General features: G+C 56.4%; 2 protein-coding genes across 3 annotated transcripts in view; one reads left to right on the plus strand and one right to left on the minus strand.

Moving 5' to 3' along the window:
- Nucleotides 1–27,052, plus strand: part of FCF1 (FCF1 rRNA-processing protein) — a 239,062-nt gene that overhangs the window by 32,927 nt on the left and 179,083 nt on the right. The gene's annotated exons all lie outside the window — the stretch shown is intronic.
- LTBP2 (latent transforming growth factor beta binding protein 2) overlaps nt 1–27,052 on the minus strand; it is a 101,619-nt gene that overhangs the window by 3,118 nt on the left and 71,449 nt on the right. The window contains exons 13-34 of one of the 2 annotated variants that reach the window (XM_081227555.1): nt 25,932–25,951; nt 24,638–24,677; nt 23,612–23,725; nt 21,362–21,490; nt 20,519–20,647; nt 15,644–15,763; nt 10,699–10,818; nt 9,488–9,610; nt 9,150–9,275; nt 7,662–7,784; nt 7,439–7,564; nt 6,929–7,051; nt 6,134–6,265; nt 5,738–5,863; nt 5,007–5,150; nt 3,951–4,142; nt 3,734–3,817; nt 2,899–3,027; nt 2,484–2,621; nt 2,227–2,394; nt 1,634–1,915; nt 272–421 (exon numbers count right to left, since the gene is read on the minus strand). In XM_081227555.1, the coding sequence (XP_081083681.1) occupies nt 272–421; nt 1,634–1,915; nt 2,227–2,394; nt 2,484–2,621; nt 2,899–3,027; nt 3,734–3,817; nt 3,951–4,142; nt 5,007–5,150; nt 5,738–5,863; nt 6,134–6,265; nt 6,929–7,051; nt 7,439–7,564; nt 7,662–7,784; nt 9,150–9,275; nt 9,488–9,610; nt 10,699–10,818; nt 15,644–15,763; nt 20,519–20,647; nt 21,362–21,490; nt 23,612–23,725; nt 24,638–24,677; nt 25,932–25,951 (2,838 nt within the window). The remainder of the gene's footprint in view (nt 1–271; nt 422–1,633; nt 1,916–2,226; nt 2,395–2,483; nt 2,622–2,898; nt 3,028–3,733; nt 3,818–3,950; nt 4,143–5,006; nt 5,151–5,737; nt 5,864–6,133; nt 6,266–6,928; nt 7,052–7,438; nt 7,565–7,661; nt 7,785–9,149; nt 9,276–9,487; nt 9,611–10,698; nt 10,819–15,643; nt 15,764–20,518; nt 20,648–21,361; nt 21,491–23,611; nt 23,726–24,637; nt 24,678–25,931; nt 25,952–27,052) is intronic. The other variant, XM_081227556.1, reaches the window with a different exon arrangement.

Here is a 27,052-nt window from a genome sequence, read left to right on the forward strand (position 1 = left end):
ATAGTGAGCCCATACTGTGACCATGCTGTCTTGTTCCTGCCTTTCTTCTATCTGGGAACCTCCATGGAAAGGGCTTTCTAAACAGCGTAGACCTTTGGAGCTCTCACCCCTCGGCCTGGAGCCCGGCAGGCCTGCTAGGGGGCAGCAGTGGGTCTCCCAGCTAGGCTCAGTCCTGTACCCTCAGTGAGCCGTGGGCCAGTCTGACTTTTCCACATGGAGCCAGCAGGGCCGTCCTGCTCCCTGGGCATTGCCACTCTGATTCCAAACCTACCCACACAGGCCATGTTGGCCGTGTCCAGCTGGAAGCCCTCGAAGCAGTCACAGGTGTAGCCCTCCTGCACGCGCACGCAGCGGCCATTCTCACAGCCGTTCAGGATGCCGCACTCCTCGGCCTGAAGCCCTTCAAAGCCGGCCTGGTGCTCTGGTAGGAGGGAGTCAGAGGGAGAAGGGGTCTAAGGCCTTGTACTCCACCCTGGGGCCCTCGCCCTCCGCTCAGAGGGTTTCCTCTAATGAACTCCTGGGGTTGGGCTGGGAAGGATCGTAACACTCTCATAGAAAGATGCTGAGGCAAAAAGCAATACTCTTAAAAATAAGTACGTGTCATTTTAGATGGGGAGGCACGCTTACTTTAAATGAGGGCTCTGGGGAGGTTGGGACTCACTGCTTTCACAACGCCAGGGCTCCTGAGCGCTTGGGTGTCCCTGTACAGTTTTGATTTTGTTGTGGTTGGTGGCAGGGTATTTTGTTAAAATCTTTACATAGTTTTTTTGGGGGCGGACACGATTGGTAGCAAAAGGGAATTACCCTCACTCACCACAAAGCAAAACTCCAAGATCTGCCTAACCCTCTTTCTCTAAGCAACCCCCCTCCCCTGGAAAAGACCCTGTCCCTAATCTCAGTGCAGTTTTTTTTTTTTTTGGCGGTACGCGGGCCTCTCACTGTTGTGGCCTCTCCCGTTGCGGAGCACAGGCTCCGGACGCGCAGGCTCAGCGGCCATGGCTCACGGGCCTAGCTGCTCCGCGGCATGTGGGATCCTCCTGGACCGGGGCACGGACCCGCATCCCCTGCATCGGCAGGCGGACTCCCAACCACTGCGCCACCAGGGAAGCCCCTCAGTGCAGTTTTGATGAGTCAGATGCAGTGGCTGTCCCCGTGGCAGGTACCGCGTCCACTGCACGGATGCCAGGCCCGACTTCCTCATTAGAATCCAAGTCCTGAGTGCTGGGGTCATGGCCATTTACAAACTGGGTCACCACAGTGGACCTTTAAAGTGATTAGAAATCCTTGATTCCCATTTCAGGTCACAAGTGTGAACCTGCAGAGCAGGGTATCCTGCATACTGTAAGTGGCGTGGTGGGAGCGTGTGCTGTCCCCCGCTTCAACTCCCACAGGCAGCTTTTGAGGTTGGGATGATGCCCTGTGCCTCTCTGTGTCCCCTGTGCTAGTCCATCAGAGGGAGGTGTTAATGTGTGACCCGGGCATTTGGAGTTCTCCCTTGAGTGACCTGTGAGAGGGCTTGGTGGTCCTTTCCCTTCCCTGTCCTCACCCTGCTGACAGTGATGAGCAGATGGAGGAGATGGAAGTGAAACGGCTTCAGAGCCCACCTCTTCCCCATTTTTGCAGCAACACAGACCTGGATGGCTGGCCACGTAGTGGGGCTGGAGTTCTGAGGGCTGCAGGGGAGGCTCAAGGGCCGGTGTGCGGTCCCCCGGGCGGCTGGCCATGTTGGGGAAGAGCGGCTCAGGGATGGTGTCCTCGGGGCCCAGGTAGTTGTAGAAGGGGACCCCGTCTGGGCCATAGAGGCTGTAGTGCAGGTCCTCAGGCCCAGGGCCATACTCATAGCCGGGCCGGAAGTGGACCCCGGCCTCCCGCTCCGCTTCAATGCGGGCCACGTTGCACAGCTGAGCGTAGACCTCTGTCAGGGAGGAGGGAGAGAGGAAGCTGGGCCTGGCTCCTGGTAGCTGAAGCCTGGAGTGCTGTTTCCCCAGCTCATGCTCACCACCCCACGGAGAGAGGGAGCGTGCTGGGACTGCCGTCCTCTCTCCCCAGCTCTGTCCCCAAACGACGGGGATGGAAGACAGGGCCTTGACTTACCCTACTCCGTTCTAAATCCACAGACCTGGATGGCTGTGGATTCCAAGGTGAGGACATCCCCTACCCTGGGGCCCAGCCCAGCTCTGCAGGTGTCCCTCCTTCCCTCCTTCAGGCACAGGCCGCCCTTCTCACCAGAGCTCCTGGGGGGGCACAGGGCACACTGCTGGCTCCAGGCCTCGCCGTCCTGGCAGCAGCACTCAGTGTAGGTGGTGTGGCGTCCATGCAGGGGATGGCTGCACACGTAATTGGTGACTTTTTTCCAGCAGATGTCCGTGTGGATGTCATGGTCAGGCAGGTCCTCTGGTGGCACAGGGCATGGAGGCATGTGAGCCCCCCAGCCCAGGTCCGCTCCCCCTGCTGCCCCACCGCCCCATGGCCCCCCCACTGACCCGCACCGCTGGTGCTGTTCACGCAGCGCTGCTGGCTGAGGTCCAGGGTGAGGGGCGGGCTGCAGAAGCAGTGGAAAGAGCCTTCCGTGTTCATACACCCGCCATTCTCACAGGCCATGTCCTGGCACTCGTCATGATCTGGGAGGCAGGGAGATGGGAGGAAGGTCGGGGGCAGTGCCAACGCGGCCTGCCCACAGGCCACCTTCAGGGAAGGGGGTTTTCTTGTAACTGTGTCCCCTCCTCACCCCCTTCCCAGGGATGCCTTTCCAGTAGGTTCCCTCACCTCAGACCTGCCCGCTGTAGTGGGTGTCTTCCCCGGGAAGGGGAACTCCCAGCAAGAATTGGGCTGGCTGGCAGGGGTGGGTGAGCACTCAGCTCTGGGCCCCAGGGTGGGGAGGGGTGCCAGGTGTCTCACCCTCACACTTCCTGCGGGCAGCATTGTAGTGGTAGCCAGCATCGCACAGGCAGATGTAGCCAGGCACCGTGTTGAGGCACCGGCCGTTCTGGCAGAGACCAGGCCCAAACATCACACACTCGTCAGCATCTGTGGGAGGGCAGAGCTGAGGCGAGGGGAAGGCGAGAAGCAGGATGGGGCAGTTCTTAGGACTAGGGGTTCCAAAGCCAGACTGGCTGGGGTCGAATTCCGGCCTTGCCGCTTGCTGGGTGGGTGACTTCGGGCAAATTGCTTAAGTTCTCCTTGCCTCAGTTTCCTACCTAGAAAATATGGATACCACTACTTAACCTCTTAGAGTTATTATGAGGATTAAAAGGTTAATACACGTAAGGTGCTTAAAACGGTGTTTGGCATATAGCAGGCATTCAAGGGGAACTACTTCCATTTCTGTTATTTCCTTTTCCAGTTTCAGGTGTGAGCCTATACCTGAACCACCCTTTCTGAGTGTGAGTTCCCCAAAGTTTTGGGCTTCGTAAGTGGGGCCAGGGAGACCAGCAGCTGCCTCCAGCCTGTGTCCCTGTGCCCTGTGACTGGGTTAGTCGAGGCATCGTAGTTTGTTCCTTGGAGGGTTCAGCCTTGAGGGAGCAGAGAAACCAAAGTGGGGTTGTATAGACACTCCAGGAGGAGCTCAGGTCAGAACTTGCAGCTAAAAATCTGCAGCCCTGGGACAGGAACGTTGGAAGCACCCTGAGAGGCAGGGACTGCATGCAGAGCTTCCCTGGGGGCCTCCTGGAGGACCAGGCCGGGCCTAGTCAGGTGAGTGGCATTTGGGAAGGAGGGTCTGTAGGGAGGTTACCTGTGTATGTGGTCTGTCCAAACATCCAGGCTCCTTCCACGGGGATGTAGCCTTTCCCACTAGGGCAGATCTCGCTGAATTCGACTGTGCAGGGAGGCATCCAAGCTCAGAGGGAGAAGGGTTCTGCTACCCGCCCCCCCTTCCTTTCCCCCCACTTCTTTCAGTGTCACCCTGCAGAGCTGACCCTGAGAGGATTTGGGACCCTTGGGGGCCTTACCTGAGTCCTCTGCTGGGCACAGCTCACAGGCATCTCCCCACCCGGTGCCCTGGGTGCAGCAGCACTCGGCCTGCGTGGTGTTCCGGCCCAGAAGGCTGGAGCAGGGCGGCTGGCCCTTTTGCCCAGAGTAGCATCCCATGCGGATGGGGCCTGGGGGGTGTTCCCCTGGCAGGGCCTCAGGGATCCTCTGATCTATTTGCGATAGAAGCCCCTTATTATTGTCTGTTCATGGCCCCCTGGGGCACCCTAGCCTTTGAATTTATTATAAAAGTTAACCATTTATATAGCATTTTAGTGTGCGAAATGCTTCCATTGTCTCGCCTGATGCTCTTCACACCCTTACGGAGAGCTTACCCTCAGCCCTCTGTCATAGGAGAGGCAGCCGAGGCTTCAAGAAGCTAGGTGACTTGCCAAAGCCACCTAGGGGCCTAGCAGAGTTGACCCCCGTTCCTCTGGTGCCAACCCCCGCTCCTTCCAGCGTACCATCCTGCCTCCCTCCACTGCAGTGGGGCGCCCCCAGTCCCTGGCATACCGTATGGGCAGCCCTCTCTGCCCATTCCTCTGCTTCACACTGTACCCCTGCCCCTCCCACCCTTCCTTGTTCTAAGTCCTGCTTGCTTTTCCCCAAGTCAGAGAAGTCCAGCTGAGTCCTAGTCCAGCCAGGGCTGAGAGGCTGAACCCAGCAGCAGCTCTCGGTGGAGTGGGACGGGGAGAGTCGAGCTTAGCTCAGCTTCAGAGTCTCCTTCAGCCAAGAGCTCCCCGGGGTTGGATTGAGGGTTCCTCCAAAACTCAATCCGAGATCCCTGGGGCCCCCCTAAGTTGGCATTATAGCTTCTTGAGCCTCCTGTAGGGTCGTCACAACCCTGCAGCCTCCTGGAAGTTCCCTGGCCTGCAGCAGACTCGGCACCACACTCTCAGACCCCTCACCGCTCGGCGCTCCATCCCTGAGCTGCAGCCCGGCCCGGCCCACATCCCTCTCAAGAGCTGGAGCAGGGGAAGCGCTTTGTAAGCCATGGAGTGGTGGTGCACAACGACGGGGTGGGGTCCAGGGCTCACCTCCAGCCCCCCGCGGTCGGCAGCGCCCCTCCTGAGCATCGTACTCCTCCAGGTCGCTGGCGCAGAGGCACAGGAAGGAGCCCTCCACGTTCTCGCAGAGTGCCGCCCCGCACACCGCCAGCATGAGCTCGCACTCATTCACGTCTGCCAGGCAGGAGGACAGGCTCGTGGGCGTAGGAGAGGCAGCCCAGGCACCCCTGCCCCTGCCTCAAGCCCAGCGGGCAGATCCTTGTCTCATCCGCCCCAAAGAAACAGGCTAGGCCTTGGGGCAAGAGTGGAAGTGGGTATGAGTTAGCAGGAAGGAGGAACAGGTGAGCAGAGGGCATGGGAAGGAAGAGGAAGCAGGAGAAGGGTGGCAGCAAAGAGTCCATACGTGGGCAAAGAGGAAGGGTTCCTCCCTCTGCACCGTCCCCAGATGTGCCCCTTGAGACCTTAGGGTCTCTGGGGAAGGGTCGTGACTTCACTAGTGTGCTTGCTTCCCCTGCTGGTTGAAGGTGGCCTCGCTTCCTTGACCAGCCTGGCCAAGGTGCCCCTGTAGGCTGGAGCTGAAATCTCCCTCCCTTGCCACTCTATGAGGACCCCTTACGGAGCCGTGTTAGACCCTGAACATTTCAGGAGGAGGGCCCTAGGGCCCCTCCATGCAGGGCAGCCAAGATCTGTGGAGATGGGATCAAGGGCCCAAGGGCCTTCCCTTCCCTGGCTCAGAGCTGGCTGGCCCACAGGCTTCTCACCAACGCAGTCCCAGCCGGAGGGTGAGGTCTCGAAGCCTTGGTCACAGAGGCAGCGGAAGGAGCCGTCGGTGTTGTCGCAGAAGCCGTGGCTCCCACACATGGTGTCGTTGGCACACTCGTCTATGTCTGTGGGACAGGGGAGGCTACAGTGTAGGGTGTGCTCTCTATTCGCTGGGAATTCTTATTTATTTGGTCTATTATCACCAAGATTTCTGAAAGCTAACTTCTGAATACAGGAAAGGAAAACTCTACCACATTCCTCTGCAATTTTTGTGTAAGCACTGCTGTATGGAAAATACACAAACTTCAAACAGCTGCAAAAAATAGTTTCTAGCTGGATACATGAAAAATAGGTGTCCTCAGGCTTCTAACCCTGGACACCCGCTCCCGACTCACCAGCGCAGTCTCCAGTCGGGGCCACGTGGAAGCCGGGCTGGCAGCCCGGGACACAGCGGTAGGAGCCAGGGCTGTTCTCACACCTCCAGGCCCCACACGCCGAGTCTCCAAAGTCCTCACACTCATCGGTGTCTGTCCCCAGAGTCATGAGAGGGGACAGAAGTGGCCGGGTCACTACTCTGGCCCCACGTCTCTGGCATTAAAAGGTCATGCCCCACAACCTCTGGGGTCCTTGATCTGTTCCAAACTACTGTGCTCATGTCAACCCCCAAACATCAAGTTCAGGATCATTTCCCCTGACCCGCAGGGCTGAGCGTCTAGGAGGTGAGCCCTCTGCTATTTAGGAGAGCGCTGAGCTCTCAGCCTCTGTGACACTCCTGTCCCCCACACCCTGCTCTCTACAGCAGGGCACTTTCTACTTCTCTTTATAGAAAACCTTCCCCAAAGTGTGTTATGGAGAGTCGTCTTCATAGCTGTCTCCCTTGGTCAATTTCAGGATTGTCCATAACTGTCTATTGGTTCCAGCAAAAGACATTGAACCCAGGTGGTGTTTAATAAATATCTATTGCATCAGTTTGGCTTTAAAAACTAGATTGTGTGCTCTGCCGGCACAAGGACCTCCTGAGACAGTCCCTGAGTCAGCAGAGGCTCAATAAATGCATTGGATGATTAATCTGTGGAAAGTTCTCTGCTTCCCGGAAGCTGGGGGTCCAGGTCCCAGGGAGCTGAGGAGGAGGCAGAGTGGAGGGGACAGACGTGGGGAGGGGCCCCGTTCGCTCCCCCCAGAGCCCTTACCCACACACTCCCCACTCTCTGCGGAGGGCTGGAAGCCAGTCTTGCACAGACAGTTGAAGGAGCCCTCAGTGTTGACACATTGCCCCCCGAGACACCGGTCAGTGACTGCACACTCGTCCACATCTAGAATAGAGACATCTGTCAGCAGGACCAGCCATGGGTCCCCAGGGCCCTGTGCAGCTTCTTCTGGGCCCTGAGGAGCCCATAGGAGGGCCAGAGAGTGGTTCGAAGTAGGAAAGTGCTAGAAGGTCCGAGGGAGAGTCCAGAGCTGGAAACCAGAGGCCCGACTGGGGGGCGGAGCCCTGGAACTGGGGCTGTGTCAAGGGGAGAGAGGGTGAGGGCACCTGCCATAGACACCATGGAGAGGCCCTGGAGGAAGACTGAGTCCTCCTGACACCTGGCTCCCATCTCATCACTCAGCCTCCTATCTTCCCATCCTGGGTGGGACCGTGAGCATTTTATTTCAGTACTCTAGATAGCCTCTAGCGCCCCCTGCTGCTGGCTCCTCACCCTGGCAGCTGGCGCCCCGCTCTGCGCTGGCAAAGCCGGGGGCGCAGAGACAGAAGAAGGACCCGTGGCTGTTGAGGCACTCGCCGCGCGGTGCGCAATGCTCCTCTCCCACGCACTCGTCCACGTCTGCAGGGAGAAGGTGGGCTGTGCTGTGTCCCGGGGACGCTCCCGCCTCCCCGCGCACTCTGCCCCCATCCCCGGTGGGGAGACCTGAGCCACTCACCCTCACACACGGTGCCATTGGCCAGCTGGAAGCCCGGGGGGCAGAGGCACTGGTAGGAGCCGGCCGTGTTCTTGCACTCGCCTCCCAGGCAGCTGCTCTGGGGGTCTTCACACTCATCCACATCTGCAGGGTCACACAGGGAGGAGGGCAGCCGATGGCAGCACCTCCCAAGGGCAGGAGCCAACGGGGAGGTCTCCAGAGGACCTGGCACCTGCCTGAGGAGACTGGACCCATGGGGCGTCATTCCCTTGTAAAGCAGCACAGCTGGGAGAAGCTGGCGAGGGAGCCTTTGGGGAGCAGGATGACTGCAGCTCCCTCCTGTCCCAGCTCCCTCGCCTCTGGCAGCTCACACAGTGCCCACCTTGGGGACAGTTGGCCTATCCCAGCAACCCTGGCCTAGGGTGGCCGAACCCCACTGCCCTCATGGCTGAGATGGCTGAGATTTCACTGAGAAACAATGGGAAGGCAAATGAGAAATAAGCCGAGGAAGGAGATACAGAGAACCTGAGAAGGTAACAGAAACTAGATTATTTTAATTGGCCTACAGATTGCCTGGTACAGGCCAAGGTTTTTCAGAATATGGTCCCAGCACCCACCCTTACAAGGAACCCTTGAGGACCTTGTTAGATGACAGATCCCAAGGGCCCCCAGCAGAGGTGGATTTAGTAGGTCTGGGACAAGGTCCCGGGAAGCTTCCTGTTGAACAAACTCCCCCAGCGATTCTGACACGCGCTGAAGCTTGTGATCCAGTGGCTCAGTGGTCCCCTAGACCCAAATCTGCAGTCGCCTTTCCGACTACTGTTGGGGGAGGGGCAAGAATAGGTGTCCCCAGCTGGCCCACCATCTGAGGTGAGCGCCCTTCTCTAAGGGTGATGGGTTAGTCTGCGCTCTTCTCCCCCACGGTGGGGGGCCTCTCACGTCACAGGTGTGGCCCAGGGCGCTGGGCCGGTAGCCCCGCTCGCAGTCCCTGCAGGAGAAGGAGCCTGCAGTGCTGGTGCAGACTCCCGGGGGGCAGACTCCCAGAAGGGCACACTCGTCTAGGTCTGGGGCAGACAGCCAGCCAGTCACCCGGGGGCCTAGGAGGCCTCCCTCCACCTGGTGAGGCAGGAACCACCCCACGCCTCTGGCTCCCTCTCTGAGCTTATAGGACTTTCTGGGGTTCCCTGGGGAAGGGGAGGCCCTGGCTGTGAGCCTTCTGTAGGGCAACCCCAGTACCCTCTCCCCAGGATGCTCCTGGGGCAGCTCTGCTGTCAGCTTCCCTCTTGCCTCCGTGACTCCCTTTTCCTCCGTGACTCCCTTTTCCTCCTGTCCTCATGGAGGAGGAAACAGAAGCTGTGCCTGGGGCCAAGTTCATTCACAGGGTCCTCTAGCCTAGCCTGGAGACCCTCAGCATCAGCCCCAAGCTGGGGGACAGATGGAGTGTTCTTTGAGAGGTAAGAGGGCCTGTGTTCTCGGTCCCTCTCTGCCATCCCCCCTCCCCCGGGTTACCTTCGCAGGCGGTGCCGTTCTCGTTCACCCAGTACCCACTCTTGCAGGCCGAGCAGGTGAAGGAGCCCTCCGTGTTGAGGCAGAGGCCTGCAGGGCACGAGGCCCGGCTGGCACACTCGTCAACATCTGAAACAGGCCATTGAGCTCTGTGTGGGGCTCTGCAGGACAGACACGCCAGGCTAGCCAGAGACCAGTGGGGCGGGAGTGGGGCAGGGTGGGGGAAAGGACGGGTCTCGCAGCCACATGTTGGGTCAGCATGCTCAGGGATGTGGGGCCAGAGGGAAGGAGCTGCAGGCTGACTCGCTGTGGACAAAGCATGCTTCAGATCTTCTTTGTACCTTGGCAGCCCTTCTCATCTGAGGTGACCTCGAAGCCCGGCTCACAAAAGCATCTAAAGGAGCCCTCCAGGTTGATGCACGTTCCATGGGTGCAGACCCCAGGGGTCAGACACTCATTCACATCTGCGGGAGAGAAGTCCAGGATGGCGGGCTGGCCTCATCTCCCTCACACAGCCTCCAACGTCAGGCTGAGAGCATCTCAATTACGAGGCCAGGGAATCAGCATTCAGAGGGGCCATAGGCACCCTGGGAAGGGCATGAGGTCCTTCCTGTTCCTGGGCCCACCTACTTAGACAGGGTACCTTTCTCCCCTGAGCTCACTTCCCCCCACCGAGCTCACTTCAGCTCTATCTAGTGACACAGAGCATCCTGCAAATTCCTAGAAAAGGGGGCCAGGTCCCCCAGCCCTGGGACTGGTTTGGCCCATCTGAGGACACCTGGAGTCAAGTGTCTAAGACCCTTGACTCACCTTATAGTGAGTCTGAACCTCTCTGGTCTCCTATCCGCCAACCAGACTGGCATTATCTCATGTTCCCAGCCCACCCACTAGGTTCAATAGGTGAGTGGGCAATGCAGAGAGAGGGCAAGTTATGCCTGGGTGGCTGAGTGGCAGTCTCAAGGGCCTGGGAAATGTCTGCCCTCTCCAGAGCCTCAAAGCGTCTATTCACAACTCAGTCCCTCCTGGCATTCTGAACCCTGGGTCCTTCTTCCTGTAGGGGCTGAGGGGAAAGAGCGTTCCTCCTACAGATGACATGCAGCACCCCTCCCCGCCGGAGGGAGAAGGGCACCCGCTGTTCAGTTAGGCGTTGCTGTTAGACACTGAGACCTTGAGATGCAGAAGAGCAGAAGACCACTCTTCCCCGGGAAACACACCACCGGTGTCGGCCTCTTCCAAAGACCCTTGGTACCACACTCTACCTAGCAGGATCCAGCCACAGAAGCCGCTGGGACCTTGGGCTGTAGCTCCTGGATGGATACGGCCAAGGAGCTGACAGGCACCCCCCACCCCCGGCTGATTCAGAGGGCAGGGCACCAGTAACTGAAGCACACCCATCTCAGCCCCAGCGTCATCTGGGAACCCAGCCAGGTCATGGAGGACAATAGCCTCCAAGCCACTTCCCTCTGCCCACCCCTTCCCCTTCCTGTTGTGGGCTCATCCAGGGGTCCCAAGGCCAAACAGCCCCCTCAGTGCCTTGGCAAGCAGCCCTCACCTACACAGCTCCCATTCTGGCCCCTGTAGCCCTCCTCGCAGGGCAGGCAAGTGTAGGAGCCAGGGGAGTTGACGCATCTCTCATCAGGGCAGGTGCCAGGGTGATGGCATTCGTCAATATCTGCAAAATAACAGCCCCGCCCCCCTTGGTCATCTCTGTGAACCACAGCACATGGGTGGGCTGTGAAGAAGCAAATCCTTGACCCTGCCCTTGGCTGGGGAGAAGGAGGGATGTCAGTTTCCGTACTGATGGAAACTAGGAAAAAGTGAGTGCTGTCTTGTGTTCCCAACCCCACCTCCCACCCACTGTCCTGGACAAAGAGAGGTGGAAGAGCTTTAGGAAGGGAGACTCCCTGGTGAAGGAGGCTGCCCATCCACTAGTTACGGGAGGGTGAGAGAGCTTGACTTCATGAGCTGGACTCTTGGGAAGGGCCTTCGTATCTCCCTTGTTCCTTTACAAGGGGTGACAATGATGTGTTTGGACATGCTTGGCAGAACCCAGAGGCCCCAGAATAGATCCCAGCTGGGCAATGAAAGCCAAAAGGGCTTCCCTGCACCAGGAAAGGAGGACTGAGGATGACCCCCCAATCTTAGATGTGGCCAAGACCAGCCCTGAGGCTGATGCAGAGTGAAGGTGGAGGCTGGCAAGGCTTCTCAGCTGGAGAGGAGACTTTTCTTCTAGCTGAGAACCACGTAGAGCTCCAGCACCCACTCTGGTGAGATCCAGGAAAGTCAGCCAGAAAGGATGAGTCTGAGCACCAACCAGACAAGTAGGGGAAGGGGTGATCCATGGAGAGAGAGGGCAGCCAGTCCTGGGAGAGTGACAGGGAGCGGGAGGGTGAGCTTTCTCCCAGGAACTGCATGCAGGGCTCTTCCCAGTGTGAAGCTTGCATACTGGGGAGTCCACCATCCAAGGCACCCAGGAGACCTGGGCTGAGTTAGGGAGGTTGTAACACAGGGATTGAACTCTGGGTCAGGACTGCAGGAGGACATTCTGCTCCTCTGGCCCAGTGTCCAGGTTCCCAGTCACTATTCATGACAGACAGATTGACCGAGCGCCAGATTTACCCTCCCTATGTGGATAAATGTCATTCTCCTGCAGGGAGGCCACCAGTTCATGAGATTCAGAGGCCCTACTGCCCAGGAGGAAGACCTACTCAGCACCCATGGAGGAAAGAAAGGCAGGAGGCAGGGCCAAGGGTCAGAACACAGGCTTTCTGCAAAGGGAGTCAAGCCAGCAGCTGTCATTATAGGACAGGACATGGGCCCGGAAGTGGAGGGTGAATATGAATCTCCTCTGAGGTTGTTTGGTCTGCAGAAGACCGGGTACATCAAAGCCCTCTGTCCCAGGGAACCAGGTACCTCTCAAGGTCAAAACTTCACCCTGAGGGTCCACATGAGGAAGACGTACACAGGGCAGGTGGTTTTTCAGGTGGTGTGTGTAAGGAGATACCCAGAACTCCCGGGCAGTCTTGGGGACACTGAGATAAGGCTCACCTCTGGAAAGAGGGCAGCCAAGAGCCCCTAGCTGGGCTATGGTGACACCAGGCTAAACTATTCTAAGGGCTTCTGTAAAGACAGAGATGGAGAGAATGAGACAGAGGTGGAGGAAATGAAGGTCCTAGGGCCACCAACTTTGGCCACCACCATGGCCCGCTGGCCTTGGCTGAGGTACTGAAGGAAAATGGGCAAAGCCATTGGGAATTAGCCACAATTCCTGCTTCAGGGATGGGAGACTCCGGGATGAAGAGAAAGAATGAGGCAAAGATCCTCCTCTAAGACCACACTGAGGAAAAATGGAGTCTTTGGACCTCTCCTGCAGGGATCAGGCAGGATAGGAAGGAAATTAGATTTACCAGGAGCAAAGGGTCCTGAGGCCTGCCCTGCCCCAAATGTTCGGGGCACATCTGTGGAGGTGGTGCCTGAACTGTTTCACACTGGGCATTAGGAGACTTGCAGGACGAATGCTGTCCACTAAGAATTCCAGCTCTCCACTTCTGGGCCATGGTGGGCTTGTGCCTCCTGGTCCCTTGTGGTTGGATGGGACGAGGGGACTAGTGCTGGCCAATAGCTATGACGTGTGTAATTCATGGGCCCAAACGTTTATTTGTGTGCAACCCTGCAGAGTGCCCTTCCTTTCTTCCATGAACACTGGCCACATTCAAGATGCTGGCTATTCCTTTAGCCAGGTTCTAGGGTGAGGAAACGTGGGGCAGGATGTTTCCTCATGATGGACATGTGGCCTTGGTCAGATATCAAGTTTGTGGTGTCCTAAATCACTAAGGTTGAGGTTGGTTGTTAATGTAGTATAACCTGGCCTATCCTGGCACACCCACCACTGGCACACCTGGCACACCTTCCTCAGACCAGAGCCCCAGCCAGCGATGATCATGTGTGAGAGGTCTGTCAGCAGGTGAGAGAGGGAGGGCAGAGGGTCAAAGCAGCCCACAGTCTCCACCTGAGCCAGGGCAGGCCTCTCCTAAGTGGGGGTGGATATAACGGAGCCACTAGCCTAGCCGATTAAAGGAGCCAGATAAAGATTCTGGATGAAGTGGGTTCCACGTTAAAGGCACAGGCTCTGATGTCACCAGATATCTTGAGGCTGTTCCACCAACCTCTTGGTGCCTGGAGCCAGATTTTTCTGCCTAGTCTAGGGTTCGAATTTTAATCTAAGCTTATGGTATGTTTTGGTAGCTTTTACCCTGGTCCTCGGGGGGCAGGAGCTGTCTGTCTTTTTATTGCCATATTCCTAGCCCATGGCTGGGACCCAGCTGGCACTCAACAAGTGTTTGCTGAGCAAAGAATGAGACCATGTGACTAACTAAACCTTCACGTCCTCTTGGTATGAGGCTGCTGAAGAGATTCCAGAAGACCCAAGGAAACAGTCACCCCAGGGACCAGCTTGCCAGCCTGCTGTCTGTACACTGGGAGGATCCTGGAGCTTCTCTAACCAGCGCTGCAGCCTCTGCGTGAGGAAATGTGAGGGTGTTGCCTCTGTTCCTTGTCCGAGCACAGGGTGGAGAGGGCGCTCACTCAGGTGCCAGACGCTCAGGTGACCTTGGACGTGGGTGGGGACAGCAGAGCCCTGGCAGTCTGCAGGGGAATCTAACCCCTTTCCATGGGAACCCAGAGTCCCGGTACGATGGAAATGCCGTCGAGACTTTGGATGGGCTGCTGTCCAGACCACTCGGGCCTTTCACCAGAGACTCTGAGTTTAACTGGAAAGAGTGGTTTCTTAGTTGGAAGAAGAAGAAAGAAGGAGAGGAAATTCACTGGGCTCTCGGGGTGATGGGCCGGCTCTGTGGTTATGGGCGGAAACCTGGAGAAGTGTGCAGGCTACATCCGTTTTTCTCTCAGCAGACTCAGAGTGTCTGCCCTGGGCCAGGAACTCAGCCTGACCTCCCAGCCGAGGTGTGTGTCTGGAACCTTTCCTCCGGAGGGGAAGGGGACAATCCAGGGGCACAGACTCGGGCATTGAGGGGAGATTAGACGTGAGAGAGAACGGGTCCTCAGACGGTAGTGCCGCCCCCTACTCGCGGAGGGGTTGCATGTGCACTTTGTATATGGCAGGTTATTCAGTCCTCCCAAGAGCCCTTAAGATGGGCATTATGGTTTCCATTTTCAGACATTGAGACAAGAGCCAAACCCAGGCCTGTCTCCACCAGAGCCTGTGCTCTTGCACGGACTGATTAGTATGCATTTGATATTTTTAATGTCCTGGTATTTTTCTTAGCTCATTTCCTTTCGTTTTGCTTTACTTTTTAACGGAGTCTGATGCCAAATTACTAATGTTCGATGCTTCAGTGAGGCAGTCTATCAGACCCCTAGCACAGCACCTGGCACATAGCAGGCACACATCAAATGCTAACTCGCTGCACTCTCCCTTCTCCCGGAACATGCCAGGCTGTCTGTCCCCAGTAAGTTAGTGAGGATAAGGGAAGTGGGTTCAGGTTTTGATCATAAGTGGGCCTGAGTTTAAACGGGGAGGCACTGAGAGGGGAAAGTAACGCGCCAGGGTTGCAGACAGAGCATTGTCTGTCCTACATCCCTAGTGACCTCTCCCCTTTGCCAAGACCTGCCAGGGCTCTGGACTCTGCTTCTGTGGCAGTGGCATTGGGAAGGGGGTGGGCTCCCTTCACCAGACATACAAGCTCATCTCTCACCTCTAGGACCCTCTGAATCCTGGCCCGGGGAAATGTGGAGGCAGGGAGGCGTCTGGGCCTAACCTTGGATCCAGGGCAGAACTTCTTTCCAGAGAGAGCCTGGATTCCCCCTCACCCCTTCCTGTTTCAGCCGGTCTTGGGAGCACATGACCCAGGCCTCTTGCAAGCATCTGGGACCCCCAGCCTGGCAGGGAGTTGGAAGTGGCAGGGCTGCCAGGAGCTGACATGATGGTGGCAGGTTCAAGCCAGTCTGTGAGGACATCAGTTGGCAATGACACAGCCAACTTATGGCAGGGCCTGGGAAAGGGGGCCAGGAGGAGGGCTCATTTGTTCATTTATTCCACTAGCATTTGTTGGGGTGTCCTACACATGGACGTTTGTCAGGTGTCCATGCATGGTCATCTAAGGATATGGTCCAGCTCTGAGGAGCTCACAGCCTTAAAGCTTTAGCAAGTAGGCCAAGCCCAAGGCCCCAGGCACCTCCCAGATAGATCAACCTTCCCTCTGCCGCATGACTCAAGGTGAGGGGCAGAGGTGCATGGAGAGGTGCTCCCGGGACCTCACGTACATAAAGTTACTGTGCTCCGTGCTGCCGGGACAGACAGGATGTCAAAATCCCACTGAGGGACAGAAGGGCTCCAGAATCCACAGATAGGCCTCTCTGTGCGCAGGAGGGGGCTCGGCATCAAGGGGCCCAGTCGGGGATAGGCTGGAAGGGGAGCTGGCAGTGGGCAGTGCCCGGGGAGGGGCCAGGAGAGGGGAGAGCGGCACCCCATTCCTTACCTTGGCAATGGCCCTTCCTGACCATCACGTAGCCCTGGTCACACTCGCAGTGGTAGGAACCCTCCGTGTTGGTGCACCGCCCCCCGCTGCACACCTCGGGCTGCTCACACTCGTCTATGTCTGTGAACACACAGAAAAGTCCTGAGTTGGGGCCAGCCCTGCAGGGGGTCCTGGGACATCCGTTCAGAGGCCAAGGCCAAGGACACCCATGCTGAGGCCCAGGCAGGGAAGGCATCCTTGCTGCAGCCATGAATGGCAGGGTCTGAGACTGACCTGGCTCTGGCCCCTGCAGACTCCTGAGTTCCTTTCTCCTGGAGGGGACGGCTACTTTGGGGGCCCATGGGGACTCTCACAGCTGTCTCCTTACCCCAGTGCAAGGGCTGGTCTTGAGGTCAGGTGGCTGTGCCTAGGGCACTATCTGAGGAAGCCAACGAAGTCCCCCTCTTGACCCCAATAAATCCCCCAGAAGTCTGCTCCTAGAGTTCCTAGGGGCCTTCCTAAAGGTTAGGGATTGGAATTCCTTGGCGGTCCAGTGGTTAGGATCAGGATGGCGTTTTCACTGCCAGGGGCCCTGGTTCGATCCCTGGTCAGGGGAACTAAGATCCCACAAGCCACATGGCATGCCCCCCCCACCAAAGAAAATAAGGTTAGGGATTAAGCAGCCAGTGAGAGACAGCGTCTTAGGCAGCTGTGGATCTGTCCATTTGGTTTCTGCCATTGTCCCAAAGCATAATGGTGCCCTGTGATGGCTTGAAAGCCCAAGCCTGGTCCTGCCCCTCCCCTGCTGGTTTCCCTGCTGCTCAGCCTGCCTCACAAGGCCTCACCCCAGCCTTGCTGTGTATGCTGATCCCCACTGGTCCAGCCTCCAAGCCTTTGGTCACACAAATGCCTCTGCTTGGTTTGATGGCCATCAGAGCCCTACTCCCATTCCAAGGATGGGTTCAGGGCTTCCCTGGTGGTGCAGTGGTTAAGAATCCGCCTGCCAACGCAGTGGACACGTGTTCAATCCCTGTTCCGGGAAGATCCCACATGCTGCGGAGCAACTAAGCCCGTGTGCCACAACTACTGAGCCTGCGTGCCACAACTACTGAAGCCTGCGTGCCTAGAGCCTGTGCTCAGCAACAAGAGAAGCCACTGCAATGAGAAGCCCGTGCACCGCAACGAAGACCCAACGCAGCCAAAAATAAATAGAATAAAGATAAATTAAAAAAAGAAAAAAGGGGTGGGTTCAATTTATCAACTCTAGGTCACTCTGGTCACTCCCCATTCCCTGCCCCCCACAGTCAAGTTAATGGAGGACTCACCCTTGCCCCAACTGGTAGCAATGGTTCAAAACACTTCAAATTAATGGAGGACTCACCCTTGCCCCAACCCGTAGCAATGGTTCAAACACTTCACAGAGGCTTTGTGCAGATGAAATGAGATAATCCAGGTAAAGGGCTTAGCACAGTGCCTGCCTGACACAAGGTGAGCACTGAAGAAATGTTAGCTATTATTATTTTTATTCTACCATTAAACCTACTCTATCAAATCCAAGCTCCTCAGCCCGGCATGTGAGACCTTTTGTGACCTAGCCCCGCCTGGTTCTCTCACCTTGGTTGCTGCTTCCCACATGTCTCCTTCTTTTCCTTTTATGGTCAAAATTCTAATGTCAAAAACTTATAACTGTTTGGTATTAGTCCACATACAATTCAGTTTTTGGTGTAAAGTTCTTTGGCCTCAAGAAAAAACACTTGATTTACTTTACTAATAGGAATATATCTTAATGCTGAGATGGCCTCTTCTTGGTATTTCTTCTGCTGTTGATTTCTGGCATAGTTATCTGTGGTTGCATGAATGGAGTTGAGTGGAGAGGTACTCATCGTGTTTATCCCAGATAAGAGCACTTATAGTAATCACATGGTTACTATAGTAACGAGGAGGTACACAGGCAATACAACTGCTCGATATTTTTGAGGCCAACAGGATAAGCCTAAGGAGTTTAGCCTAAGGAGCTTCTGCACGTGCTGTTCCCTCGCCTGGAGTGGCTTCCCACCCACCAGCTTGGCTGTTTCCTTCTCATCTCTCAGTGAGGCTGCCCTCGCCCCTCCAACCCATATGGCCCCTCCCAGGGTTCCCTTAGGAATCAACCCTTATATTGAATAGTAACTGCTTTTTTTTTCCCCTGACTGCTGAGAATGTGCCTTATTATCCTAGTGTCCTTAGTACCTAGCCCAGACCCCCCAAAAGTACTTATTACATGAATGGAATAATAAGCATTTGTTTACAGACATGAGCAATACTTCATGACACTTTTGTGCGCAGTGGAGTCACTGGCAGATGGTATAAAATGTACACTCCAGAGATTCTGATGCAGCAGTACTGGGCGGGCCCAGGAACCTGCATTTTAATAACTCTCCAGGCAATTCTGAAATAACTGGTCCTCCCTTTGGGAAGCTAAAGAGAACCTGATAAAGGACCCACAAACTGGTAAGGCCAGGGTGACTGCCTGATAAATAAGCCTGGGAAAACTGACTTGTTCTATGGAGAAAAATGGAAATGGAAAAGACCCGATCTTAACACCCATGCAAGGATGGACTCCAGATGGATTAAAACATGTTGTGAAAGGCAAAACTGTAACTTTAATGAAAGAAGGTGTAGGAGAATATCTTTGTGAATTAAGAGTGGGGAAGGACTTGTTAAATAAAGCTCCCAAAGCATAAAAAATAAGGCAAAAAGGTGAATTTCAATACATCAGACTTAATGATTTCTGTTTAAAAAAGGACATGTGGATAAGGTCAATGGACAGAGGACAAGGTGGAAGGGTTGTCATATCTAAACCCAGGCAACTATCTGGAATCTATAAGGAACTCCTAAAGAGCCACAAGGAAAAGCAGCAAAGACGACTGGAAAAGAGAGCAAAAGATAAGAACAAGCAATTTCTAGATAAGGAAACCCAAAGGCTCATATACGAAAAGATGCTCATAGATACTAGTAAAGTAAATGTTATTTTAAATATTTAATATTCAAATAATTGATCTTAATCAATTATTTAAATTTTAATTCTAGAAATTGTAATGCCTTCTATTAATTAATTATATAAATTAACGAAATAATTTATAAATAAGAATAAAGTAAATATTTAAAATAAGGAGATCTTGTTTTACCAGAGCAGCAAAATTTAGAAAGTGGATATTGTCCTGGATGAGGCCTCATCACACCGCAGCCAGACCCCACTGGGAGAAGCTCTGACAGCTGACCTTGACCTTCCTGCCTCCTCCCCCAGCTGTCGGGTTGGCAAAGACATCCGGACACCCAGGCTGGCACAAGGCAGGACCCTCTGTCTGGGCCAGTCCTGGCGACACCCTTCTCTGCAGCAGCCACTGCTTGTCGCAGGCCAGCATCGTGGGCTGGGCCTGCAGGGAGCAGTGCCTCTGGCCCACAACACTTGCCAAGGCTGCGAAGCCCAGAGAAACCCCTTGCTCCCGGCCTCTGCCGTTGATAACTCCAGACTGTTCTGAGCACTCCTGCCTGAGTCATCTCCCTGAAAGCTGGCTGACCGCATCGCAGCCCTCTGCTTACAAACCTCTATTGGCTGCCACTGTCTGCGGGACAGCAACCAAGCACTTCGACCTGGCACTCAAGACACTTTGCAAACTGGCGTCGGCTCCTGACACTTCCTCTGCATAGCCCGTGCTCCCATCACACTGGATTTATCATTATTCCCAGAGCACGCCAGGCTTGTTCATTGCTCTGCCCTCTGCAGAAATGGTTCCCTTTCCCTGAAATACCCTGTGCTCCCTCCTTTCCTTCACCGTGTGTGTAAGGGAAGGTGTTGGAAGGAAACCATGTTTTGGGGCCAGGGTGACTTTGATTGTGTTTCCAGCTCTGCCACGGCTCTAGGTGTGAGGTCTCTGGGTGGTTCAATTCACCTCTCTGAGCCTCAGTTTGCTAAACTGTAAAATGGGGATAAGGATTTGTGCTGCATGGGGTTGGGATGATGAGCTTCATAAATAAAGGGCTTAGGACGGTGCTGCCATATGAGAAGTGCTCATTAAATGGTAGCTGTTATTATTTGGTCCCCGCTCAAACACCCCTTTGGGAAACCTTCCCACATTCCTCCATACGGAACCAGTGCTTCCTCATCCCACAATGCCAACATTCACACCTTACTCATTGCAGTAACCCTAGGGCTCACACAGCTCCCAGGCCAGAACCAGCAATGTGAGCCCCAAGAACAGCAGTGTCATTCTCTAGGTGAAGGATTCCAACTCGGTTATGAATCTTACGGCACTGCTCGGAAAGCGCTGCGCCCTATTCTCTGTAGTTCATAAAAAAGTATGTGGAGTGTTTCGTATGCGGTATAAATGCCGCATATTAAAGGGCCTTTGTTGGAAGCATCTTTGTCCAGCGGCCCCATGCAGAGCTTCCCAGGGAAGCTTAAAGCCTTGCAGGCATTTCCCAACAAAGGCAAGCCTGCTCCCAAGGCTGCCGGGAGTCCCAGTTGGTGTCCTAATGGGTCACCCTCTTTATCCAATAAGAAAGAAGCTCCTTGTCACTCAGGATTTGGGGACGTGGTTTTTCGTCTTCATCTCCAGCCACGTCCCCAGACCCCTCACACTCTTGGCTCCAGTCACAGTTCCTTGGAGCGTTGGTGAATGTTGCTGCCTTTCAGATTCCTACTCCTCCATCTGGTCTCAGCGACCTCAGCCTCAGTGCAGGGTCTGCTTCCTCCCAGGTCCAGGTTAGAGCCCTGATCTTGGTTCCTGCGGCCCCCGTACTCCCCACACTCTGCAGCTCTGTCACTGGGTGCTGTGAATGCCTGGATCCTCTTCCACCCCAACACTACCTGTGGGGTCCTGTGCCCCTCCCAGGGGCAAAGGTGGCTCACCTTACCTTGGCATTCCTGTGTGGCCCCCGAGGTGGCCAACATGTAGCCAGGGTAGCAGAAGCAGGAGTAGGAGCCCACGTGGTTGACACAGTGCCCCCTTCCCTTGCAGGGGTCCCTCAGACACTCATCGTCATCTGAGCGGAGGGAGGTGAGAAGGACAGTCAGGGAGGCCTTCCTTTGGGCACCTGCCAGCAACCTGCCATGCTAAGGCCTGGACAGGGCGTGGTGCTGTGGGGCAAGGAGGGGATGAGGGAGCAGAGGAGGCTGGGGAGTTGAAAAATCTCTAAGGCTGAGGGCCATGAGGTCGGTTCATTGGGCCCATTCAAGAACCAAGGGCCTGGGGCAGTGGCCCCGCACCTCCCCCCTGCCCCGTGTCCCCCTCCCCCAGCGGCCCGGTGATAACTTCCTTTCTCCTTCAAGGCACAGTGGATGTGTCTCCCTTGTATAAAAATATTGGGGGAGTGGATGAGGCCCACACTGGATGATTTATGTGTTATGCCTCCGAACCTCTCCCCCAGGGATGGCCGTGGCTTCAGTCTGCTATGCAGACAGCAAGATGGCCGGTTTGAGGGGTGGGCTGATCTCAGAGCTGAAGGCTCCAAGTACCATTCAGGGGACCCTGGGGTGGCTTCCCATCCTCCTGAAGTCCTGGGGACTCATCAGATGGTGCTCCCAGAGACTGGTCTCCCCGAGGTTAAGGTGAGCTTTGTCCATAGGGATTGCTCTTCTCAGTCCATCCACCACACAGCACTGCTCGGGCTTTCGGCTGCCTGGACTCTGGACTGTCCTCCAGCCCTGCCTCCACCCAGCCCAGCCACTGAGTGAGCCCAGGCTGCCCACGTGGATACCTGCGCAGTAGGCCTGGCTGGGGTGCAGCTGGTAGCCGGGGCTGCAGATGCATCTGTATCCATCAGGGAGGTTCACACAGGTTCCCGGGCCACAGATGTTGGTGGCTCCAGCAGCACATCTGTCAATGCCTGTGGATGACGGAGCAAAGCAGAGGTTATGGTGGGGTGCGGATGGGTGAAGGCAGTGGAGTGGGGTGGGGGCAGGGCACACGGGCCTCAGAGGACCACAGAAGCCTCACCCCAGCCTTTGCTGGGCCCTCCCACATCCACGTATAGCATGGCCTGTGTAAGAACCCACGGCACCTCCTCCCAGGGCCCCAAGCCCTACCAGGATGGAGCTTGCAGCACTGCATCCCTCTGACCGAGACCCAGAGGGTTCCAGTAACCTGTGTCCCGCATCCCAGCAAAGGGGCTCCCCTGCTGAGGCCTCCAGCCTGACCTCACCCTGAATACGGGGACAGCTCTCATCCACAGCGAGTGCTTCCCTTCCCTGGCAACTCCTGACCAGTTTTTCCTAAGCAGACAGACAGATCTGGTGAGGGGGGTCTTGGGACAACTGCCAGGGGAAGAGGGGAGAGGTAGGCGCGGGCTAACTGAGCAGGGCCTTGAGTGCCACGTTGAGACAGGCTTGTAAGCAAGGGGGTCATGGGAGGTGGGGTGTGATCAGAACTGTCTCAGAAAGACCACGCTTCTTGCCTGGCATCTTGTTCAGAAAGGCAGCAAGATGGCAGACGGACTGGGGTGGGAGGGGAGGCACAGAGGGCCCCTAGAAACCTGTTGAAATGATTTAAACAAGGACTGCCTTGGGTGTGGTAATGGATAAAAATGGGAGATGGAAACGGAATTCAGAAACAGTTTAGAGACTCGCCAGGACTCAGGGCTGAGGCTGCATACAGAGCAAGAGATTATAGGTCTTTTGAACTGTGTCCGTAATACCAGAAACGTACCTGGCACTTAAAACATGCCGAATGAACAAATGACTGAATGAATGAGTGCTGCTCTCGCTCCAGGTCTCAGCCGGAAGCCCACACACCCAGGCTCCCAGCCCTGCCCCACAGCACTGAGGGAACCCCAGAGACACAAGGAAATGGGTCAGGATGTGGCCTGTGGTGGTGCACAGTGGGGCTTCACAGCGTTTGCTAAATTGGACTGAACTGAACGTGTACACCGGCCTGTTTGTCGGGCTACCCTGCCCCTGGCCTGGCTCCAAGTTTGTGTCAGCCTGGGGGCTCAGGAGGACCTCCAGCCAGGTTCTAAATGTCCTCCCAGAGGGGTGAGGTTGGGGGATGGCAAGGGGGAAGGGGATCAGGCGAAAGTCTGTAGATCGTGGGAGGGATTCTGTCCCCACATAGCTGAATCCCCAGCTGAGCCCCTTAACCCAGCTCATCTGGCCTGCCGAGCGGAGGGGGGCCGAGGACACTCCTTGGAGCAGCGCACTGAGCCCAGAGAAGAGGGGTCCTGGGAGAGGGCAGCAGGGACGCCCTGGTTCAGGCTTAGGAAGGCCAAGCTCCCAGCCCCACCCACACTCTCTGGACTGTTCCACCAACCTGCAGGGTCTCTCCCTCTGCTGGAGGAGATCTGGAAATACCCCTCACCCCAAGGTGACCGCAGTCTATGAGGTTACAAGCAGCAAGGCCCTGATGAGGACACTCGTGGGAACACACGCACGAGCACACACACGTGAGCACACACGTGAGCAGGGAACAGCTGCAGCAACCCCGGCCCTGCTTCTCTTGAACCAAGTCCCCAGACAACGAGCCTTTGAGGAGGGCGCATTCCAGAGCAAGGTGGATGTGCCGGGGATCTCCCCCATACCACCCCCCAACCACTGCAGTGGCCAGAGCCTGGGGAACGCAGGCTCCAGGGCAGCTAAACAACTTTGAGAAATAGAACCATTTTCCTTCCCTAAAGTCGGCCCTCCCTGTGGGCAGGAGGCTGCCCACCGCCGGGGTACTCAGCTGACTCAGGGTCAACAGCCTGGAAGAGCCAGGCTCCCGGAGGTCCCATGTGCTCGCCTTCCTTGAGAAGGCCCCGTGGATTCTCCTGGAAGGCACCCCTTCTCTTTCTCCTGCCTGGCTTGACCGGTGCTCCAGAGGGGACTCCCCCGATCACTAGGGGCACCCTGTGCTCTCTGCAGAATGTGGCCGGGGCTGCTGACCCCGATGGGAGTTCACTGGACACTGTGCATCTGGTGGGAGAGCCCTGGAGTTGGCTCTGGTCGCCCACACCTCATGGGGCTGCTGCAGGTACCTGTTGGGGCCGGGGTCACCAGCACATCAGTGGGGGCGGTCACTTGCTCTTCTTCCCGGGTCTCCGGGATCCCCTGTCCAGGCAGTGGTGGCGTTGGTCTTCCTGTGGCATCTCCTGCGGAGGGGAGAGGGGCGGGGGGAGCGAGTGGGCCTCAGCCCCTTGACTGCCCACTTTCCCACCCCCTGGACAGCATCCCCTCCAGAGGTGCAGTGCCCTGCCCTCCTCCCTGCCCTCCGGTCCATCTGGCTCCGAGAACCAGAGGTGGAGCCTAGGGCAGGTCATCCCCCCTGCCTTTTAGTCTCCTGAAATTTAACCTGGCCCCAAACAGAGTCAGAGAATCTGAGAGCCCCGATGGGGCTCAGAGCACATCTGGACTCCCCGCTCCACTCCGCAGGGAAGGAGGTGGAGGCTCGTAGGAATGGCCCCTTGTCCAAGGCCGCTAGCTTGTTGGGGATGGAGCCGAAGCCCGGGTCTCCTGACTCCTACTTCAGCACTCTCCTTCTGTCTGCAGAGTTCTTTACAGTTTATAGAGCTCTGCCACGACCACCAGTGTCTCATCTGCCTTAAGAGGCAGGCAGTAGTGTCCACCTCATAGTAGAGGAAGCTGAAGCCGACTTCTGAACAGTGCCCTGTCCCCAGCCCCAGGGACCGGCAAGCTGGGCTCTGTGGAGCTCTAACCATTTCCTGAGGGAAGGCAGGCTGGGGGCGGGGCTCTGGGTACCTGACCTGCCCCTGCTTCAGCCAGCCCCTCCTCTTTGGTCTAGTTTATTTGCTGAGCAGCACCAGGAAGGGCAGAAAGAGTGCTGTGGCTGGGGAGGTATTTGTAAGGCATCACGGTGCCTTTCACTGACCTATAACACCTTCAGTATACAGAGCTCCCAGGCAAAGTGATCACACGTCACATCATCCACAGCCTCAGCTGATCTGAGACTGTGCACCAGCTCCCGGGTACCATCTCCACTCCTAGATTAAGGTCTCTCCTTCCCTCCCTTTGTTTGCTGGGCACCACTAGGAGGATGCACTCACCTGGGACCCAGGCAGATAGCTGGGTAACACTGGTTGTGACCTGCACAGAAACGGGAGGAGGTCACTGTTGGCTTCCCTGTCACCTCCATGATGTGCTTCCTTCCTCCACACTCACCCCTGCCTCCAGGCTCCCCATCCAACTAACTCCCTCGTTCAGTCTTTCATTCATTCCAGGTGTTGATGAGTTCTTACTACACCCTGGCATTCTGCCAGGCACTTTATGTCTACTGTCTTAATGAAACTTCTCAACTATTCTCTGGTAGAAGAAGGCTGTGATGATCAAATGAGCCGATGTACGTAAGGTGCCAGCTCAGTGTTACAGCAACAAGCATCGTATCAGTGCTATGATCTCCACATCTCAGACAGAGCAACAGAAGCTTTAGAGGTTCTGTCTACCGAGAGGTAGAGGTTCTGTCTACCAGTCTACCGAGGGTCACAGGGCCAGTGTGGTGGAGCTGGAACCCCAGGCCACACATGGCGTCCCTTACCATAGCCCATGGACAGAGGTAGATGAGCTGTGGGGAGCAGGGGAAAGAAAAATGGGCAGGGGATGGCAGAGGGCCAGGAGCATGGCTGCGGCTGGGAGGACACGGAAGAACTTTGGTCTGGGAGACAATGCATGCTTCTCCAGGGAGAGAAGCAGCTCCCTGGGGAAACAATATCTGGGGAGAGTCAGGGATGTAGGTTGGAGGGGCAAGGGATAGGGTAGGGATTGGCAGACTGATGAGGGAAGAAGCAGCTTCACTCTCTGGAATGTTTTTCTAGGAGGACACTCAGTTCTTTACAGGGAAATCCTGGGCTCAGGAGAGCGGGTGGGCTCCCCCTTTCTTGATGAAGTGGTTTGAGGCTATTCACAGCTCTGCTTCTACTTCCCCACGAGCCACTCACAGAGGAGACCTGAGACCTTAAGCAAGTCAGGCTCAGAAAGTGCTGAATCCGGAATTAATCTGGAACCAGTTGTAGACCTCATCTGCTGTGATGAAAGCCTGAGTGACAGCCAGGACTAACAGGACATGTTCCTACTTCCTTTCTGAAGGGGCCCCCAGACCTTCCCAAATGAGAGTACTTGCACAGCAGCTGCTGGAAAAACAGGAGCCGTTGTTACTACTTCCTTTAGGGTAAAACTGGGTCTTTGGATCAACTCTCCCACCGCGGCTCCTCTGCAAGTAAACTCCTACGTACACTCCATCTTTGTCCCCTCCCTCCCTCACGGGACGCTGCCCTGCGGCCCAGTGCTACCAGGTCCTGCTCTCTGCCACCCTCGCGTGACTTGCTGGTGGGAGGACTCGCTTACCTGGCCAGCCTGAGAGTCACCTGGGAAGGAAAGGTGAGAGCGTGAGCTCAGGGAGGAGAGTCTGGCTGCCTTCTCCCTCCCACCCACGGCCAGGGCTGGTTCAGTCCGTGACCTCCTGACCTTGTCCCCAGCAGGCTCGGTGGTAGAGAGAGCTCAGACTCTTCTTACCTGCCTCTGCCTCTGCCACCCTTCTGGCACTGGCCAGCCCAGATCCCAGAATCCCAGGTCTGGAAGGCCTACAAAGCGGTCAGTTGGTGAGAGGAAACCTCCGGGGTTCCTTTGATGCCCCCGGTGACGGGGTCCCACCCACTCCGGGCCAGTCCACCCCATGGGTGGACTGCCACCCCATCAGTGGACTGCCACCCCATCCTCGCTGTTACCCTCCTTGCACTGCCAACTCCTCCCTCCAGACCACATCGGGTCACCCCGCCCCTGCCCCAGGCTACAGGCCAGGGCAATAGTTCTAGGAAGGGGAGGAGTTGCTCCTGGCCTGGCCAGTGTCTGGTTACCATGGTGACTGGGGCTCTGCCTGACTTCCGTGTCTGTCTGTTCCCAATTCCTGGAGCACTTTGGCCATCCCTTTGTTCTCCTGGTCCTAATATGTCCTTGGCCTCCTGCACTCTGTGCTACCAGTAACCCGAGATTGCCTTCTGCATGGTTTCCCAGGGCACCTGCCAGAGGTGCCTCGAGCCCAGTCTCTTTCCAGCCCCACGCCTCCTGGGCCCAAGACAATTGAGCTGGAGCCAGTGCTCTGACTCTAAGGCCACGGGAGGGGATCTAAAGCCCCCAGATTCCCCAGGATCCACCTGCCGACTCTTCAGGCTTGGCAGCAAGCACCAGCCCCAGAAGCTGCATGGCTGGGGGCAAGGGATGGAAAGGCCTGGTCAGCTGGAGTGGAGGATGCGGTGGACCTCTCCCACCCCCACCAGCAGCTCCCTGGGACATGGGTACCTCTTGACCCTATATAGGAGAAAGAGGAGGTGAGGCCATGTCATCAGGCCAGGCCATGAGTGCAGGTTCCCAGGGCTGTGCTGCTGCTCTGAACTCCTTTTTCTAATGCCCCAGAGATGGAATGCCATGGGTCCAGTGGCTCTTTGAGGTGCTGTAACCCGAGGGGAGGG

This window comes from Mesoplodon bidens, assembly GCF_964165515.1.
Source record: "Mesoplodon bidens genome assembly, chromosome: 3".
NCBI lineage: Eukaryota > Metazoa > Chordata > Mammalia > Artiodactyla > Ziphiidae > Mesoplodon > Mesoplodon bidens.